This window comes from Acanthisitta chloris, unplaced genomic scaffold (assembly GCF_000695815.1).
Source record: "Acanthisitta chloris isolate BGI_N310 unplaced genomic scaffold, ASM69581v1 scaffold18958, whole genome shotgun sequence".
Classification (NCBI taxonomy): domain Eukaryota; kingdom Metazoa; phylum Chordata; class Aves; order Passeriformes; family Acanthisittidae; genus Acanthisitta; species Acanthisitta chloris.
Window position 1 is genome coordinate 5,516 of NW_008686752.1, and position 21,212 is coordinate 26,727.

At 50.7% G+C, this 21,212-nt stretch overlaps 1 protein-coding gene across 1 annotated transcript in view; it reads right to left on the bottom strand.

Annotated features, from left to right (window-relative positions):
• LOC103807583 (whirlin-like) overlaps positions 1-21,212 on the bottom strand; it is a gene marked incomplete at both ends in the record, with an annotated part of 32,458 nt that overhangs the window by 4,077 nt on the left and 7,169 nt on the right. The window contains 6 exons of the mRNA XM_009080314.1: positions 461-493; positions 2,231-2,443; positions 3,320-3,532; positions 5,092-5,128; positions 5,502-5,704; positions 16,639-16,764. Of these exons, the coding sequence (XP_009078562.1) occupies positions 461-493; positions 2,231-2,443; positions 3,320-3,532; positions 5,092-5,128; positions 5,502-5,704; positions 16,639-16,764 (825 nt within the window). The remainder of the gene's footprint in view (positions 1-460; positions 494-2,230; positions 2,444-3,319; positions 3,533-5,091; positions 5,129-5,501; positions 5,705-16,638; positions 16,765-21,212) is intronic.

Here is a 21,212-nt window from a genome sequence, read left to right on the forward strand (position 1 = left end):
AGTGTTGGATGGGGCTTGAAGCAACCTGGGCTGGTGGAAGGTGCCTCTGCCCAAGGATCCTTGGTTAAAGGATCCTTCAACCCAAACCACTCTGTGATACTATGACTCTATTGATACTTAGCCAGGGTGCCCACACAGCAAGTCAGCACAGCAGCAGGCAGAGCAAGAAGGGCATCAGTGCTGCTGGTCCTTCCAAAACCTCAGCCCTGAGGTGTCCGTGGCACTCAGGGCTTCAGTGCAAGCAGGACAGTGGCTCCAGCTGGGTCTGGTTCAAGGCTGAGTCTTGTCTGGGGAAAGGAGCTCTCCTCAGCAGAGCCACATGAGGCCCAGGCAGGGATGGGTGAATCGAGGTGGCTGTGCACGTGTCGGAGCCACACGCTGTCCCTGGCTGGGCTGCACCTGCCTCCCACCCAGCTCACACATCATCCCACCTACTATGGCAACGCGCTGCAGCCCCTACCTCCATCAGGTCTATCAGCCACAGGAGTCGCTCCTGAGGACGTGTGAGGGGAAGAGCAGAGTAAAACAAGCACAAAAGGGAAAACATAATGTCAGGGAAGATGCAGAACAACGAGAGAGAGGAGCAAATCCCAGCACATCGCCTCCCTCCTCCCCCAAACCCATCCTGCAGAATCCACAGCCACTTTGCATCCAGGGCTGGGTGTGATGGCTGAAGTGAGTCCGTCCTGTGAGGGTTGCTGGAGAGGAAACAGAAGCAGGGGGGAGGGAACAGTTTGGGAGCTCTTCCCCTTGCCTCTCTCTTCTGCTAGCCAAGGCAAGCACCCATCGACCATGAGCTGGTGCTGTTTTCTTAGCAGCTGTTTTAGCAAGCAGTGGGGACAACCACCTCAGGTGCTGGTGCTCCCAACACCCAGGCAGAGCTCAGAGGGGTAATGTGTTCTCACACCCATGGAAAGTGGTGCCACACACCAGGGAAGACCTGCAGAGTTGCTGAAGACCATGTGTTCTTGAAGGAATCAGTGGTGCCCACTCTCTATGCCAGAACAACACCCTAGTCTCCCTCCCTGAGCTCTGAGCTTGTGTGCCAGATGGGGCTGGGCCATCACTCACACACCAGCCCAAGCAGCCACGCTTGGCATATGTTGTGGAGCAGGAGGCAGATCACAGCACACCTGAACCAAGTGGCACAGGGACAGCATGAGAGCAGGGTGTCATGCTCAGCACACAGTCCTGGCAGACCTGTGCTGGCTCTCGGATACTTCAGAAGAGTTTTCCCAGCAGGTCCTCAGAGAGCAGAGCAAAACTCTCTTTGTTTATCCTCATCCAGAAAGGATCTCACCATAATCCATCCTGACCAGAGCAGATGGCTTTCCTGTGGGTATTTGTGAAGTCAATGGGACAAATGCAGAGCTCTGATGCTCTGACACTCTGAGGCCTCTTGGGAGGCTGGACCAAACCATGCAGGCAGGCAGAGCACCAGGAAAGCTCTCTCCTCTCTATCCCACCAGCTGTGCTGCCTCGACCCTCTGCAGCCCAATCCCACTGCCCTGGCCATGGGCTGCTTTCTGTGCTTTGTAACTAGCACAGAGCCCATTGTCCCCCATTCTCTTCATGAAAGGTTTAATTTCCAAGGTTACTAATGCATTTATGATGAAAGGCATTTTATGGCTAGGAAATTAATTTGGGGACTGTGTGCCTGCACACTCTGAGGTGATTACACTAACTTAATTAGATGGTGTGTGTGACGAAGTTCTGGCAGAGATGTGGGAGTGCTGCTGCTGAGAGCTGGAGAGTGGGCAGGGGCTGAGCTGGGAAGTAGCCAGCCTGGCCAACGTGGTTCCCACTGGGATGGGGAGCAGGCAGCCTCTTTAAGGAGGTGGTTTAAAAGCTGGTGAAAGCTGGGGTTTAAAAGCAGCGCATTGCTGGGATTTCTGTGTGGATGCAGTGGAGGTCCTGGAAAGGAGACAGATTTCATCCCTCTGTGAGGACAAAGTGACATGCACCACCAGCCCTCACACAGGGGACAATAGCATCTCATTCTCAGGAGCACAGAGACACCCAGCACATGTCACAGCATCACCTTATTGCACCTAGAAATCACCCAGCCTGGGAGGAGAAATCAAAGCTTTGGGGGAATCCATGGGGGAGGCAGAGAGAGCACTCACCCCATGGGCTGAAATGCCCTTACAGCGCTCCAGGCAAAGGAGTTTGTGGTGGGATTGTCAGGAGGAGGTGCTGAAAGGAAAAGGATGAGGCAGGAGGGACTTACCCGTGCGGAGCTGACGGTGGTGGCAGTGAAGTGGCTGCTGGAGGACGAGACAGTGTCGCTGTAGGACATCATGGAGTAGGAGTCGGTGGCGGCGCTGGGCCCCGTGGGCTGTCGTGCCTTCATGGACTCGATCTCTCTCTTCAGCACCAGGTTGTCAAAACGGTCAAGGTCTTGAGGGGAGATCACACCTCGCACCTCTGAAAGCAGCGAGAACTGGGCCAGGCAGACAGACAACCAAAGAGAGGTTGGAGCACGACCATAGTCCTGGGCAGGAGAACACACACCCTCCCACCCTGTGCAGCAGGGACAAGGTGTACTAGCAGGTAAGGCAGGAGGAGGTTTGGTTCTAAATGTCACCAGAAGCTCCTCTGGCACTGAACAGCAGTCTGTGTCCTCTATAATGTGAGGAGCAGGCTGCCCAGAGAAGTTGTGGCTGCCCCTATAATGTGAGGAGCAGGTTGCCCAGAGAAGTTGTGGCTGCCCCATCCCTGGAGGTGTTCAAGGCAAGGTTGGATGGGACCTGGAGCAACCTGGGCTACTGGAAGGTGTCCCTGGGATGTGGAGCTTTCCAACCTAACCCAGTCTGGCATTCTATGTTACATTCAGGAGGGCTCACGGATTTGGAGGGCGGATCTCAGACTGCATTACTGATTTCTTCCTGCATTTCCGAGCTTTCCTGTTTCTGTGAGGCTTTCTTGGATTTCTAGGCAGCTTTGTCTAAGTCAAAAAAATAAACCTGGCTCTGAATTCTGCCTGTTGCTCCTCTGTCCAGAGAAGCTATAGCTGTTTCATCCCTGGAAATGTTCCAGACCAGGTTGGACAGGGCTTGGAGCAACCTGGGCTAGTGGAAGGTGTTCCTGCCCATGGCAGGGCATTGGAACAAGATGATCTTTAAGGTCCCTTCCCACCCAAACCATTCTGGGACTCTGTGATGATTCTATGAATTTTGCTTCCATACACTCAACCTTGCCTTGAGCAGGTAACTTTAGAGGCATTGAGCCACACTGGGACAATGTCCACACTACGACAATGGCTCTGCTCAGCCCACTGGGTACAAGAAGCTGTCCCTGACCCTGGCATGGGCCTCACCTTAGCATGTGTGTTGAGTAGCTCAAAGAGTGCCATGACCAGAGCATCCACAGAGATGTTGCCCTCCTTATACTCATCCAGGTAGTAGCCCATGGTGGCTCTCTCCTGTTCGTTGAGCAGGTGCCGTGCCTGTTCCTCCAGCATGACACGGGTCTGGTTCACCATGGTGCTCAGTGTCACCTGGGAGCCAGCCAGCCCCCGGTAAAACACAGGCTGCAGGAGACAGGAGACAGGATTTGGGCTGGGATGACAAGGACTTGGCTGTGGAAAGGAGGAGAGTGTGTGTGTCTGCTGAGGCAGACAGGCAGCATGGAGAACTGCCTCCTGCTCTGGGCTCTGCCTGCCAGCTCCAGCTGCCTGTGCCTCAGGCCACTGCTCTCACCCAGCTGCCTGGGGTGGAGCTGGAAAGTAGGACTGGAAGGGGGATGTTGGGAACGACTGGACACAGGTACCCACAAGGATTCACCAGCACAGCCCCTCACTCAGTGTCACCACTTGCCTGGGTAACTCCAGAGCCATGATCAGAGGCATTGATCCTTCTCTGTGGTGACTAGTGACATGACCTGAGGGAATGGCCTGAAGCTGTGTCAGGGGAGATTTAGGCTGGATATGAGGACAAGGTTCTTCCCCCAGAGGCACTGGAACAGCTCCTCAGGGCAGTAGTCACAGCCCCAGGGCTGACAGAGCTCCAGGAGTGTTTGGCCAATGCTCTCAGGCACAGGGTGCATTGTTGGGGTGTCTTGTGCAGGGACAGGGGTTGGACTGATGATCCTCAAGGATCCCTTCCAGCTCTATTCTATGATCCTTTGAGTTTCTGCAGCACTAGTTGGAAACAGTGTCTCAGCCCTGTTCAACAAGCACAGACACTGTCCCTTGACCAGCCAGGGCTTTAATCACAGGCTGTATTCCTTCCTGGCAGAGCTGAGGGAGCTGAGGCCATGAGAGACAGGCCAGCTTCCCATTCTGTGTAAAAGGCACATTTGCCCCCACTGCCAGTTTTAAGCAGACTCTGGTGAAAAAAGAGCCACTGGCAACCAAAGGAGTCTCAGGGAGAGACAAGTCTGGCTGCAGATGAAAGGTTTTTTCCCTTTGAGAGGGATTTCTAAGAGGAGGTCCTTGCTGTTCCCTCCCAAGCAGTGCTGGCACAGTCAGCAAAGGGATATGGAGCAAGACAAGACCCCAACTATTCTGAGACAGAGAGGAGTTGAGGCCGGGGAACATGTTTTGCCAGCAAAGAGCACAAAGCTGTTATCAGTGAGAGCCACCTGTGAAACCTCCCTGCCTCATTTCCATTTAAAAGACACATTCTTTGCAAAGAGGTGTGGGGAGAAGACCTGGCACAGAGCTGCAGGCACAGCACTGGCTGGTGTGCTGGAAAAGTCTGGCTCAATTCTGCTTCAGCTTGGGAAAGATCCCAAGAGCCAGCAGGGCCCAGAGACAGCCACCATGTGGAAGGATCACGGTCACCTCTGCAGGGTGGAGTGGGTCTACATGGTCTGTGCCCACTGAAGTGATCACTGCCAGGCTAGGAGGCACCAGATGTGCTGCACAAGTGGCTCACCAGTGGCACAGGAGAGGGGGCACCCACTGTGTCACTGTAGGAACAGCTGCCAATATGAGGGGGAGGAGAAAGGCCAGAGCCAGCTAAAACCCTCATCAAACTACCATTCCTTCTACTATCAGGAGCACAAAGCCCTCCCTCCCGAGGAAAATAAAAGACAGTAACAATGATTTTTGCTCACAAGGCATCAGGAAGGTCTGGTATGTCTTACCCTGGCTGTCATGTCTGCAGCATGGTCGCCCACTGCCCTGCGAGGAGGGAGAAGATCAGTTAGCACTGAGCACCATGTGCTCCTCCCTCATCACCTGGGGCCTGGCATGGGACCTGGCAGGTTCTCTCCTCTCTGTGCCTGTAAGCTAAAAGCTTCTGGCCTGAAAGAAGGGGAAAGGGACAGCAGCACATTATCTGAATTGGGTCCACCTCAGAGCCAGAGATGCTGTCTTCTAAGCAGTGGATGCAGGAGCCACACACCTGAGCACTGAGTGGTGCTCCCATCCACAGGCTGCCACCGTGCCACGTGCTGGCTGTCCCCACCCACTCAGGGTGACTGTGTGCACCCCACAGGGCTCTGAGCTGACAGACCCACATGGGAAGTTCACACAGGGTGTCCCAAGCACATACCCTCCTGAGCTGACCAGGGTCTCTCCGACCTGGGAACTTGCAATCCACCTGGTCTCATCCACAGTGGTGCGGGCATGGGGCAACCTCCCGATGTCCTTCACCGTCATGATCAGGTGTCGGGAAGACTTGAGCAGCTTCACTGCCTCATCATGGGGGATGCTGAGGAAGCTCCTGCCATTCACCTCCAGGATCTGGTCTCCCACCTGTGGAGTCAGAATGGGGTGATGTGCTGGTTTCAGTTAGGATGGAGTTAAACCACAACAGGTGATGCTCAGCAGGCCCTGGGGGCTTTCCTGTCAGGAATATGCCTCCCTGTCCCACCAGGGAGGAGCTACTGAGTGTAACCCACCACCAAACTAGGGACACAGCAATTGGAGGGTCCAGGAAATATGAGGGAGAAGGGCCAAGTGCTGTTGGTTGGAGACCAAGCACTCAAGCTGGCAGCCAGTGAAGGACTGTGATGCCTGGAGGAGCCTGGTTAGGATCCCAAGTCAGACCAATCTGTCCAGTCTCCTCCATTAACCAGACCTGCAAAACCAACTGCAGACCTGCAAAGAACATCAAGGCCTCCAGCCCCCCAATCCCTCCTGCTGATCTGGGAAGCCAGAACCATCTGTGGAAGCCCCAAACCCTCAGATCTCTGTGTGCAGCAAGGAGGTTCAGCTGGAGTGTCTCACCACAGTCTCCAACACTGTAGGGTCTGAGACAGCTGGATTCCATCTCTCCTCATGTTTCCTCCCCAGCTGCTCTTCAGAGCTTTCATTTTGTGGCAGGGCTTTTGCTGTAACCAGGAGTTTCCCTGACAGCCTGGCCATGTGCAAGACACAGCACCCATCTGGCATTTCACCCTTCATCCCACATTCTCTTCCTCTGTGCTTCCAGAGCATTCCGTGCTGCTCCTCACTCCCATATCACCATTCACCCTGTCTCTGATAAACCACCTCTTTGAAACTGCTCTTTCCCATCTTTGCATAACCATAGGCTTCTGCTCAGCTCTGCCAAAACACAGTCTGATGTTCTTCATGCTGCAGTGCAAGCAGAATGAGACATTCCTTTAAATAACTCGCCTCCGTCATGGAGGAGAGGAGGAGAAAACAGGGAGAGGGGAGAATTTCTCAGTCTAATATAATAATGACACAGAGAGCCAATACAATCCTTTCATTTGAGTCCATCTCATCCTGTCTCTGGGTCAAGGAAGCCACAGAGGACTGGGGTTAATTCTCCAGACTCTTTTTCCATTGAGCAGCAATGGATTAACCACTGCCAAGTCCATGTGGTGGTTGTGACTCTGCTGTCACCCAAGATTCCCTCACTGCTACCCATAGCTTTGCTGGGGTGAAAGTGCACATGAGGAGTACTATAAGTCTGTCAAGGCATCTGTTTCCCTCACTGTCTTCCTGGGATGTTTCCCTTCCACTAGTGCATCCAGAGAAGGGCTGACAGGAACCAAGGGCAGAGTGGTTGTGCCATGGTGCCAGATACAGTGCTGATAAAACCCAGCTGTGGTGTCTCCCAGCAACCCCATGAAGACATCCCCAGCAGAGAGAGCACAAGAATGGGGAAAGGTCAGAGAGAAATGGGCCACAAAGATGCTCCAAGGGCTGGAGCACCTCTGCTATGGATCCAGGCTGGGAGAGCTGGGGGTGTTCAGCCTGGGGAAGAGAAGCTCCAGGAAGACCTTAGAGCCTCTTCCAGTGCCTGAAGGGGCTCCAAGGGAGGAGGAGAGGCACTTTGGAGAAGGGTCTGGAGTGACAGGACAAGGGGGAATGGCTTCAAATTGACAGAGAGTAGGTTTAGATCAGACATTAGGAAGGTGATGTGAGGGTCCTGAGGCACTGGGCACAGGTTTCCCAGAGCAGCTGTGGCTGCGCCATCCCTAGAAATGTTCCAGGCCAGGTTGGATGGCGCTTGGAGCAACCTGGGCTAGTGGGAGGTGTCCCTGCCCATGGGAGAGGGTGGGATGAGATGATTTTTAAGATCCCTTCCAACCCAAACCATTCTATGATTCTATGAACAACAAAGAGGACACAGGTGAAAGACCAACAGCTCACAGACTGCTTTGCTCAGGGTGCAGCTGTGAGAATGACCAAGTACACCTGCAGCAAAAACCTATGATGAGAAACCATGGCAAGAAAGAGTTCAAGAATAGCTTTAAAATGAGTATAATGGCCATATGCAAGAGCACACTGTGAGTGCATTCCCTGGTCACATCTCTGCCTGCCCAGCAAGGAGTCACAGAGAGAAGAGTTCTAGAGAAGGGGAACAAAAATGATTAGTGGCAGATGAAGGTGCCTGTGAAAGGACAGATCGAACAGATTAGGCCTGTTAAATTTAGAGAGGAGATAGTGTGGGGGGAGCGTGATGGAGCTGTACAAAATAATGCTGGCAATAATGAGAAGTCAGAGAAGAGCTCCTGCTTACCCTTCCCTCTGCTGAAAGGACAGAGGATGCTCAGTGAGAGTGGAGGATGCTCTAAGTGGCACTTGTGGGAAAAAAGGACCTGGAGCAGGAGCATCAGAGAACCATGGAATCCTTTAGGTTGGAAATTGCCCTTTAAGATCAATGAGTCCAGATGCAGCAGAGCTTGGCTCTGTGTTCAGCTCCGTTCAGGGACCTTGAGCAGATTTGCCTCATTCTTCTGGGGACTGTTCCTTCCTCTGTGACAGGGACTGGTGGAGAACAAGGGCAGCACTATCCCCACCACCATCACTGCCAGAGCCCGAGTCATCTTCTTGTGGGTCAGCTGTGTTTGCTGTCTGCATAACTGTTGAAATGGAGCAGCTGTGGCTCAGTAGGCAAGAGAGATGATGTAGGGAAGGGACAAACCCTCAGCCCTGTGGCCAGCCAAGCAGGGAGGCAATGCCTGCAAGCTGAGGGGACTAAGGGGAAGAGGGAGCGACAGTCACTGCATGGCCCCAGTGTCACAGGCTGCAGCAGCTCCTGCTTTGGCTCCAGAAAAACACTCCAAGCAGCAAGTCCTGCAAGTGCAGCCACCTGCTCTTGGCTGGCCTTTCCCTCCTCTGACTTCTGTGGAAGGGTGAGAGGCAGCTGTGGGCACAGGTCATGCCCCAGGGCTGGTGGTGGCTGGAGGGAGTGAGCCCAGAACAGAGCTGTGCTGGGACATCACACCTACCCCAGCAGGCTACAGGGCAGTAGCCAAAATTTTGTGCTAGGATGTGAAACTTGCCTGATTTGAGAGAAAGACAGCCCAGAGGCAGCTCTGTGAACCAGCTGCAGGCAGAGAGCCAGAGCAGCCAGCTCCACTGGAGCTGATCCACTGCAACCAAGAAACAAGAAGGGAGGGAGCCCAGGGGAAGGCAAATGCCACAAATAACCACATTCCCAACCACCAAACTCCTCAAGGATCTCAGGTTCAGTTTGAGCTTTGTCAGCTTTAAACCCACTATCAGGAAATTGCTGATGACCAACATAACTGGGAGGGAAAATTATGCAAGTGCCTAAACTGCCAAGAGAAACACACGTTCAGGTGTAATGAATATCATCTCCCAGGTCTTTCTAATTTATCAGCAATCCATTGGAGTGGATTTTGCTGCTAAAATAAGGAGCATCATGCTCAATGCAGCAGCAAAACAATAAAAATCCAAATTCGATTAGACAGTTTTATTGCAATTATGAATCTTTAATACCTTTCCATAGCGGGGATTAAACTTTCATGATTTTTTTGTTCAAGACAGTTACACAGATTTAATAATCTTTCCTTAATTTCTCCCTTCAGGAGCAGACCAAAAGGAGCTTGGCAAACCATTGCTGTATCAGGGGGACCAGAGGGGCCCTGGACCAGCTACTTCTTCTCTCTGTACCTAAGGAGAGTCTACAAGAGAGCTGGAGAGGGATTTTGGACAAGGGAATATAGTGACAGGACAAGAGGGAATGGCTTCAAAGTGCAAGAGAGTAGATTTAGATTGGATATTGGGAAGAAATTCTTCCCTGTGAGGGTGATGAGACACTGGTACAGATTGCCCAGAGAAGCTGTGACTGCTCCATCCCTGGGAGTGTTCCAGGCCAGGTTGGATGGGGCTTGGAGCAACCTGGGCTAGTGGGAGGTGTCACTGCACATAGCAGGGGGTGGACAAGATGATCTTTAAGGTCCTTCCAACCCAAACCACTCTGTGTCTGTCCTGCATCACTGCCTCAGCATTTATTCCATGTCCTTCATGTCCCTCTGGTCCCTTGTCAGAGTGCCCAGCACACCACCACCTCTACCAGGTGCTGCAGGATATTAGCACCAGGTGAGAACAACCAGCCACAAAATACTTGGATAACTTTGAGCACCTCATGCAGGGGAGAAAAAAGAAGTTGCAAAAATAATTGCTGGTGAAGGGCAGATAAGGGATCATTGGATGACCCAAATGCCTGCAAATCAGCCTTGATATCTTGATCAGACTCCTGGTAGAGCTGGAATTTTTTGCTAATTAACACAGATAATAATTAACATTTTTTCCCCAAAGTCAAAGACAAGTGAGAAGCTAACAAAAATCTGCAGAGATGCAAAAGAACCATCTATTAAGACAAAAGGTGACCCCAGCAAATGATGTGCTGTGCACACAGCTCCAAATTGGCACAGAATAAAGAAGTAATAACAAGACATCCAAAAAAACCCCATAATAAACCCCAGAAAAATTATTGTCCTGGATATATCAGGAACAAGTTTTCAGTTGTGCTCAGCTAATGGTGGGTGGAACACACAGGATGTGCTGAGTGCTCGAACACTTCAGAAAATGGGAATATGCTCATTTCCTTGGGAAAAATGTGCTCTGAAATGCAGAGGATGAACATGACATGCAAGAGGTGACAGACCATGACAAGAAGCAGAGCTTGGGAATAACACACCTCCACAACAAGCCAAGGTTTGGCTCCTTCCTGTTGCAGAGACAGAGAGAATGACGTGGGAGAGGGAGATGCACTCAAGAGAAACTTAATGGGCTTCAAGACAAGGGTTCTGAGCACTTAAAGTCTCTTAAAAATAATCAAAATTGGCTCTAGGAGAAATTCAGTCAAACAGAGAGAACAATAGGCGAGGGATTTTAAACATGAGTTAATGTTAAATGACACCAAATTGAGCTGGGAATAACAGGGCTAATAGGATGCCAAATGGTTTGGCACTAGCACCAGTCCTGTTTAATGCCACTAATGTGCTAGAAGAGAGGTTAAATGACACTTGAGATACCACTTAAGTAGAAGGAGCCTCTCTCTAGCACAAATAATCACCAAAGGCAGACCTCAAGAAATTAAAAGTATGGGCAGGAAAATGTAATTGATTTGGAATTGACCAAATTAAGACTCAAAGTAAAATAAGGAGCTGCTCAACTTCTTCAGAAAGGAAAACAGGTCAGGGCAGGTGATCCATAGCCAACAAGGCCAACACAGCCTGTTGGAAAGATCAGACACAGATTTGGGAGCAGGGCAGGGAACCACTGGTGCCAAGGGCTGTCTCAAAACATGTGCTTTCCCAAATGCTTCTTAATACAAATACAAGGAACAAAGCAGACACAGACTGGAAAACATGGAATTATAGAATTTCAGGGGTTGGAATGGATCTTGCAGATCATCCAGCCCCAACCCCCTGCCCTGGGCAGGGACACCTCCCACCAGAGCAGGTTGCTCAAGGCTTTAGCCAACCTGGCTGTGAACACTGCCAGGGTTGGGGCAGCCACAGCCTCCCTGGGCAACCTGGGACAGTGTCTCACCACCCTCACAGGGAAAACTTCTGTCTAATATGTAGCCAAAATATCCCCTTTAAATGAAAGCACAAGGACAGAAGGTGGTCTCTGGAGGCTGCCAGTGGTTGTGGCACTGCTGCAGGGAGGTTTCTGGTGGCATCCCAGGAGAGGAGGTACTTGAGAACATCTATCCCCATCAAGGTGACACCATTTGCAGGACCATTCCATGCTGCCTGCAGCAAAAAGGTTACACCTTGGGTACCACAGCCACAGACATCCTCAGTGACTTTCTCACTCTGCAGCTTATTCCCTAGATTCTGAGGCAGCCACAAGCCTTTTTCTAAAAAATCTTCTCTTTTTCAGTATCTTGATCTATGTGCAGACCTCAGACACTACCCAGCTTTCCAGGAGTGGCTTTGGGATCGAGTGCAGCCCCTGTAGGTTTGCAGGTGAAAACAGGTTGTGTCCAGAGAAGGGAACAGAGCTGGGGAAGGGGCTGGAGCACAAGTGTGATGAGTAGCAGCTGAGGGAGCTGTGGGGGATCAGCCTGGAGATAGGGAGGCTCAAGGGGAACCTTCTTGATCTCTGCAACTCCCTGCCAGGAGGCTGTAGCCAGGTGGGGTCAGGCTCTGCTCCCAGTGATAGGACAAGAGGAAATAGCCTCAAGTTGTGCCAGGAGAGGTTTAGGTTAGATATAAGGAAAAATTTCTTCACCAAAAGGGTTGTCAGGCATTGGCATAGGATGCCCAGGGCTGTGATGGAGTCACTATCCCTGGAGGGATTTAAAAGCTATGAAGATGTGGCACTTGGGGACATGGTTAGTGGTAGCCTTGGCAGTGCTGGGGAAATAGCTGGAGTCAATCTTAGAGATCTTCTTCAACCTAAATAACTCTTTGTTCTGTGACAGCCACTGATGATGTAAAATCATTCATTTTCTCCTATTTACACAGTCTCTCTCTCCTCTCATCTCTGGATAGATATGGATCGTGGTAGCCTCTTTTCACCCCAGCCCTTGTGCTGGGAACTCTATATTGAGCTGTTTGTTCAAAGCAAGCTACCTGAAATTTGCTATTTCTGATGTAAAGGTCAAGGAGAGGAAACAAAAAATAGCTTAAAAATAATTCCTGACAAAATAAACCACCAGAAAAAAAGAAGAAGAAGGAAGAAATTGGGATGAGGAGAGACAGGAATGTCGTCAGAACCAGCTCAGCTCCTGCACAGCATCGCTGGGAACGTCACGAAGGAGGCAGAAGGACAGAAGCAGAGAGCAAACACGACTGACTCACATCCCTCCTCTCAGCCCTCTGCTAACCCCCACTTTTTCAGCCTGAGAACTTACACCGAGGCAGCATATTTTCAAACGTGCCCCAAGAACACATTGTCAGAAGTTTCATGAATGAATAAACATAAAGAAGGCCAAGGCCAAGGCTATGAATATTTAATTATTGACTGACTGCAGAGACCCAGCCTGTTTGCTGCTGGCTCTCTGCCTTCTGGCTGTGGAGCTGGAGGGAGCAGAGACTTGAACCAGACACCAGCAGGGCTGGAGCTCCTCTAGGACCCACCTCAAGGGCCACAGCTCTGTCCCTGGGGCAGGCAACAGCCAGTTTAGCCTCTGGGCCTTAGAGAAATTTCCTTGGCTTTACCTGGCTTTCCATACCATGTTTGCAGTTTAATCAGAATTTAAGGAAAATGTGATACTTGTTATAAAAACACTCAAAAATTCTGATTTGGTGCCATAGACACAAAAAGGTTTTGCTTAAAATGAAAAGTCACAGAATCACAGATCACAGACTGGTTTGGGTTGGAAGGGAGCTTAAAAATCATCCAGTTCCATAAGCAGGGACACCTCCCACTAGCCCAGGTTGCTCCAAGCCCCATCCAACCTGGCCTGGAACACATCCAGGGATGGAGCAGCTACAGCCACTCTGGGTAACCTTTGCCAGTGCCTCAGCACCCTCACAGGGAAGGTTTCCTTCCCAATATCCTGTCTAAACATCAACTCCAACAAGTCTGGTAACAAATTCAGTGAAAGCAGCAAACCCCTCAGAAGGACTCAGTGCCTGGGGAGACCTGGGGAGTCAGCAGGACCCTTCCCAATGACCCAGCAAGGTTGGGTGGAACCCACAGTGAACAAACTCACAATTTTCCTATTTGAGAGAGCTGTAATCATCTGTAAATCACATTAACCCATCAGTTCTTCCTTCCTCATGGCATCACATCCCTTCCACCACCACCTGGAGCCGCACAGGGAGCGTGGGGATGCAGTCTACACCCAACCATGTCTAACAGCAGGACATAAAAGGCTTTTCTTTATCTCCAAACCTCCAACCAGCACTAAATTTATGGCCTGTGGCATACACAAATCAGGGTGGGAAGTGCCTGTGTGGACCTGAAATCACATAAAGGCTGACATGCAGAGAAGCATTGGCCTGCTGGCATGCACAAATCAGTTACTAGGGAACACAGCAGCGAGGAGAGAGATCTACAGAATCAATAAGCAGAGGCTCTGGTGTGCAAACAACAGCCACAGTGGCAGGACTTGGGGTGGCAGGGACAGGGGACAGCACACACTGCTCTGTGTGCCTCGATCCAGTGTGAGTGTGGTTATCTCCCCACCTCTGAGCAGGCATGGGATGAGAGGTGGTAGGATAAAGCCAGGTGTTCTCTGTTGTGAGTGTCCCTGTGAGTGTGCAGTGTGACACCAGCCCTGCTGAGCTCACTGGTGGGTGGATGGAAAGGAAGAAGAGCAGCAATTTTCCCCATGCAGCACAGAGGGATTTGGAGCAGTACAGAAGCACTAAACAAGAATCAAACAGATGCAACTTCCTTTTTATTTTTTCCTGCCTTTAAACTTTCAGGGTCTGGTGTTTAGGGGATGGAGTCTGACACTGGCACAGGGTCAGCAGGCACTGGGGACAAACAGTGGCTTCAGCAAGGTCACCCTGTGATGCCTGAGGCTGCTCTTTCCAGCCCTAATAGGCAGAAACAAATTGTCCTGTGCCTCTTATCATCTCTGTCTTGAAATCCTGGTGTCCTAGAGCACTGTCCCAGCTGCCTCTCACCACAACTTTGTGCTGATGAAGCCACAGGCACTAACATCCCCAGGATATGGCTGTGTACCCCTGGTTGGGTGTGCAGGCAGAACAGCTATGAAGTGCCAGCCCAGAGGAGTATCCTCCACTCTAGGAGAGAGGGACAGTCTGCAGGGAGCTTCCAGCAGCAGCTCTTACTTCTTGCTGCCTGAGGAACACTCTGATATCTCTCTGGGTTGCTCCCACAGATCCCTAGTACCCGAGTGACCCTCTCATATCCCAGGGGCCAAACTCCCATTTTCCTGCTAAGGATCTGAGAAAGAGATTAAGGCTTGTTTTGATGCAAACCTCCAAGTGCAGCATTTTCATTCTGTGTGAGAAACAGGAGTCTGCAGAGCACAGTTAAGCAGTGGCATTACCTCCCCAAATACCTCCTTGTCCACCAAGGGAACCCTGGCGACCTCAGTGCCCAATGAGCTGCAACGTCTTGTGCTGCAGCAATTTGAGGGACAGGATGTGTCTGTCCCAGCCCAAATCACAGCCCTGTCCACCAGACTGTCCCCATGTCATGCTATCAGCCTTAACAGATTGAAGTGACTGTATGGGGCCACTGGAGCAAAGCTGAAGGCTTAGCCCTAACCTCCCCCGGACTGATAGATGGAGGAATCACAGAGCCATAGAATAATTTGGAAAAGACCTTTAAGATCATTGAGTCCAAGAAATGTATCACTCCACAATCCAGAGGGGATCAGAGAGGATTACCCCTTGATCCTCAGCAGTCCAGCACCATTCCAGAGGATTGAGAGAACATTATGGAGTTCAACATCCATCAGGTCTCAACTGACACAAGGAGCAGGAAAAGAATTGTCTCTCAGGGCTCATGGGATTGCACTGGAGGAAGCAAAAAGGGCACAGTGTGATTGCAGGGAATTGGGTGATTTAGAGAGAAAAAACACACCAGAATAGAAACCCTGAGTGATGATGACAAATACTGCAGCCTGAGGAGTTTGAGTTTCAGACAGGCCACATTCATGAGCAGCGGAGATACACCCCATGGTTTCCTTGACGACCTATTTAACTGGTGAACACCCTAGGACATACAAAATTTTAACTCCAAATTCCTCTTGCAGGAATAGTGAGGTCCCAGGATGTCCCACCCTGTCCTGAGGCCTGGTACACCAGGGAGGCTGGAGGAGTTTGGAGGTGATATATGTGTGTATGCTCATGGTAGGATGAATGAGGTGTAGGATCTCCCTTTACAAGAGGTCTGCAGCAAACCTGCAGCCAACTCTGGACCAATGCAGACTCAGACAGGCCCAGACAAACCACAGAGCATCCCTGAGGAACCTGTTTGCCTATGGAAAGAGTTGGATGCAACTGGAGGTCACACCAAGTTAGGCTGCTGATAGATCAGCTCTGCTCTATCCCAAGGGTGATCCTGCTGGTTCTCCCTGTTAACACATGATCCCTGTGAATGCCAATGCTGCAGGAGGCAGCTGCACACACCTGCTCCCACTGCAGTGAGTTGGCCTCCAAATGTGCCCTGCAGGCAGGCTGAGAGCACCTTCTGCACAGCACTAGCTCCAATCATAATGGCTTTGGATGCAGGAAGAGGCACAGGACCAGGATATTTAATAGAAAACTCTTCCCTGCCAGCTTAGGGAGGTGAGAGTGACTTTCTTATGAGCACAGACTGTGGGTGCTGATCCTGGTTAGTCTAGAGAAAAGAAGACCGGGAGGGATCTCATCAATGCTTATAAATGTCTCCAAGGGGTGTCAGAGGGTGGTGCCAGACTCTGTTCAGTGGTGCCCAGTGACAGGACAAAGAGTAAAGGCCATAAACTAAAACACAAGAAGTTCCACCTCAACATGAGGAAGAACTTTCCCTGGAGGCTGAGGAGCACTGGAACAGTTGCCCAGGGTGGGCATGGAGTCTCCCTCTCTGTAGACATTCCAAGCCCACCTGGATGCATTCCTGTGTCACCTGCTCTAGGTGACCCTGTCTTGGCAGGGGAGTTGGACTAAATGATCTCCAGAGATCCCTCCCAACCCTAATGATTCTGTGATTCACCTGCCAGGTCTGGGCTGCACCCTCATATGTCCACACCAACAACACCCCTGGGCTGTCTCAAAGGGCAGAAATCAGGTCAAGGGATGTGCTAAGGCAGAAGGCAAGTACAACCTACTCCAGAACCTATAAGGCTGCATTTTTCTCTGCTCCAACACCTTGCTCCCCCCAGGTTTAGCATCCACAATGACCAAAGAACCTGCCCTGAAAAGCCATCTGAGAAATGCAGTGCTCACTTGTCCAGAACAGCCCTGTTTGGCCAGGGCAGAGGGGTAGGAAGAGCAGCAGGTACATGCTGACCTGGCCCTGTGCAGCTCTACTTCCCACCCAGCCCACTCTGGGGTGACTCTTACCTTCAAGCCAGTGCTCTCTGCCTCAGAGCCTTTATCCACACCAGTGATGTAGATGCCCAGGGAATATTCTGCCCCTCCTCGGATCATGAGCCCCAAAGATTTCCCTTCATTCAGGACCAGATTCACCTGCATAGGAATAGGAAGAGTCATTTGTATGGTGCCTAAGTGCTGTCAAAAGAGAGGCAGGACACCCAGGCAGCTGGAACATAGGATAACTGCATCCCTGCTGTACCTCTTGGCTGGAGTGGGCAGTGGGACTGAGGGGGCATTAGGAACACCAAAAGGCAAAGCCACTTCTGGAGGGCTGAGAGGGTTCAGCTACATGAAGGGCAGCACATGTGGCCTGGTGGATTTCAGCCATAAACCAGGGCAAGAGCTGGTGGTTTTCCACTCTCCTTTTCCAGGTGCATCTCCAGTGTAGAGACTAAGTGACAGCCACCCCCCAGAGCCTCATGGGCACTGGTGGAGTGATGCCAGCCAGAACTGCCTGCAAATTCCCCTCTAGAATCCCATGCTCTGTGTAAACACATGATTACAGAGCAATGATCCCCTCCATCCAAACTGGGAATCAGCCCAGTCCAGCCCTCTGCCCTTCTTTGTACAGCAGTGACTGATGAGCCACTCCAGGCACTTCCCCTCAGGAAAGGGTATGGAGAACAGGCCACAAGGCAAACACCACAGGGGGAGAAGATCCCACCAGGGCCCAGGCTGGTCCTCATATACCTCCACATGCCCAACCATCCCCTCACAGAGTCACTGCTCTGTGCTGGTGGCAGCTCCACAGGACAGCTGGGCACTCACCTGCCCAAGGCATGGGAGGCACTCAGAGCTCCTCCACACAGCTCTGCCAGGGGAGGTTTAGGTTAAATATTAGGAAGAGATTTTTTACAGAGAGTGCTCGGGCATTGAAATGTGCTGCCCAGGGAGGTGGTGGATTCACCATCCCTGAGAGGTTTTCCAGATGAGACTGGATGTGGCACTTAGTGCCATGGTCTAGTGACCATGGTAGGGTTGGACCTGATGATCTTGGAGGTCTTTTCCAACCCAGCTGATTCCATGATTCTATGTACCTGATTATCTCTAATTAATAATGCTTGGACAGATTTTCCATCCATCCAGCACACTCTGCAACAGACATTTCACATTCCCCTCACCTCCCTGACAGGCTGATGTCCCTCACAGCATCTGGAGAGATGTTCTCCCCACCACGGCATGCCAGAGCCATTAGCCAGCTTCCACCTGCCTTCTTCCACCCTCTCCTCCTCTGAGGGGCTGATACCTATGGATGTTTGGAGAGAATTTGGAGTGCATGAGCAATCCTGTGTTCAGTTTCTTTGAGGACTCTCAATTTTAAAAGGCCTTTGTTCACTCACTGCATGACACTTTCTAAATGAATAACTCCAGGGTTTGTTTTTGTGCTTTGGTCCCAAGTTTTAAGTCACTTCTGGAGAAAAGCAGACAGCAGGATGAGACAAGCCAAAATGTGTTTCACACTGATAGAAACAACCAGAAACAGACTGTTTGTGAATGGGGTTTATATTTAAAACCCTTCACTGCAGTCAAACCAAAATCTTGTGCATTTAGTTGGATGGAGAAGTCATTTCCAGCTTCTAGCCACTAATTAATCCTCCTTTCTAGTGGGCACAGCATCACATAGGGAATTCAGCCCAAGGTTAGAGGGGCTGGTATTGAAAACCCATTTTCCATCTTGGTGGTGGTGCAGCAGCAGCACAGAAATTAGCAGCAGGACATAAATCTACGTAAGGCAAATACACTCCAAATTTTGTACTTTATGATCCCAAATTTTGTACTTTGTGAAATGGATGCCAAACTTTTGTATAGCCACACTCCAGGACTGATTGTGCCATGGAAAAACAGAGATGAGAACATTAACTACCTTCTCTAATCATCCTTCTCTAGGGCTGCACAGCCCTCATGTTCCCTGGTTTAGTCCTTCCCCTGCTTTAAAGTGCAGAAAGTGCTGGAAACAATATTAGGATTGAAGCATTCTAAAGGAATTATAAAGAGACCTTCACACTTCAGGCTGGAGAGGAGAGTTGGGCACTGAACGCTCCCAACAGAGCGTTTGCCTGTCAAAATCAAGGACAGTTTAGCTTTTTCTTTACTTGGAAACATTGCTCTGAACATAGAACAATTCACTGAATGTATTTTAAAGCCAGATAAATATTCAAAGTTTTCAAAGTCCTGTTTTTTCCTCATCTGACTAACGACATTTAGGGTTTCCCTTCTCTAAGTTCTTCTCCCTACGCTCAAAAATTCCCCAATGCTGGGAAAAATACAAGTAGCACAAAAGCAGCAAAGTGCATGGAATCACAGATCAGGTCAAAATAGACTGGGAATGGCAAAACCTCCTCTGAACAACACATACAACTAGAGTTCACAAGAGGAGGGGCAGCTCCGTATCCAGACATTTCCATTTCCCTTTAACACTATCCCAATGGGTTGGTAAGTGGAGAAGCTGCTCTCCCCACAGGGATATCATCAGATGGAGTAAGAGATACTCCCTCTCCCTCTCCACCTGAGGTGCTGCCACGTGAGCTGGTTTGTTTACACCTGCACTGGGCAAACCTGGGTGCCCAGGAGCACAAAGCAATGGATACAGCCCTGAGCCATGAAGGACTGAAACCTCTCCCTGCAAACCCAAACTGCATGGAAATACCTAAGCGTGGCTTAAAAATCCATCGCTGCTGGCAGCCCCAGAAAGTGGTGTTGCTGAGGGTTTAATTGCATTTCTTAATCAGCTAATAGCTGAGCCTCTCTGAGCAAACCCTGCAGCAGCACTACACAACCTGCTAGGAAGAGAGAGGCAGCAGCAGGAGCCAGGGAAATAAGCACTCAGAGCATCCAGATTATTGACAGGCTGCACATTTTGGGAATGGCTGGGAAATAGAGTGAGAGCTCACAGGCAGAGGGCTCAGTTGGATCAGGCTGGGGAGTGAGGGAGGCAGGAAGGAGGAGCAGAGACATAAGCTGATTGCCAGGATGAGGCAAAAGCTGAGCCACTCCATGTTAAGGGCTTAGGGGACTATTTAGCACTCTATTTCCCATGGGCTTCTGTCTCCAATGATGGGCAGAGATGGTGTCAGGAGGGGTTGGCCCTGCCGTGCCACCTGCCCCAAGCACAGCATCATCCTCACACACTGCTGAAGGCACCTCCCCACACCACGAGCTCCCACTGCACACTCTGGGGCAGGAGGGAGGCTGCAGGGTGACACTGAAGCACAACTCCAGCTGTGCTGTCCAAGGAAACCTGTGCTAAACTTGTTCCCTGTTCCCAGACTGATGCCCCAGCACTGTGACTCAATCCTGCACGGTGGAAAATGCCAATCCAGGGCCCCACTGGGAACAGACACCCAATGCAGCATTCTCTGGAACAAGTTTTTCTGTTTGGGCTTTTCCACTCAGGTTTGTACACATATGGTTACACTTCTGTGGCAAGTCTTGTCTCTAACAAGGGCATTTTGGTTCCATTTACACTTTAGGCTTCCTCTTCTCCTCCCTGTTCTGTGGCCAGGCTGAAGCTCAGGCAGAGTAAGAAGATGTAGCATAACTTAGGGGCTAATATCAGGGAGAGATGGGATCACTCCAAGCTGCTAAATCCACAGCTGTTCTAACACCATCCTAAAACAGAGGCATCAAGCAAAGGCAGCTATTCCTTGGAGGAAACTGAGGACATCACAGAATCCCAGAATGGTTTGGGTTGGAAGGATCTTAAAATTCATCCAGTTCCACTCCCTGCCATGGGCAGGGACACCTTCCACCAGCCCAGGTTACTCCAAGCCCTGTCCAGCCTGGCCTGGAACACTCCCAGGGATGGAGCAGCCACAGCTGCTCTGGGCAACCTGTGCCAGTGTCTCAGCACCCTCACAGGGAAGGATTTCTTCCTAACATCCAATCTAACTCTACTCTCCTTCAGTTTAAAGCCATTCCCCTTGTCCTATGACTGCATGCCCTTGTAAAAAGTTCCTCTCCAGCCTTCCTACAACCCCTTTAGGTACTGGAGGCAAAGTAACATCCAGACAAGGTCACCCCTTGCACATTGCTGGGTATTCCCAGGCTCACAGCACACAGCCCCCACCTCCTCCCCTGTGCCATTCCAAGGCTGTGTCCAGCCCCAGGCTACTCCTGTGTGCAACACACAGAAGCAATTGGAAGATCAAGGTCACAGTTTTAATTTCAATTTAACACTGAAACATCTGCCATCTCCTGTAGCAGGAAATAAAGGAAAAAACCACCATCATCAGTGAGGCATTTACTCCGGGTTGATTCTTGCACAGGATTTCTTCTCTCTGGGTTTATGAAATTACCTGTTGACAGATTCAATTTTACCATTAGCAAAAGCTCTTTCAGGCACGAATTACTCCACACCAGTAGGACTCAGCACACAGCTGTGTGCGTGGCTGAGGAGGCTTCACCCATGCCGACAGCTATTTCCATGTCATTACTGCTACCACACAACAACAAAAACAACACTTAAGGAGGCTCACAGGGCTCATCCTCCTCCTGCTTCCCAAGGAAACCCCACTGGCTTGTGTCTAGACATCTGCATGGGA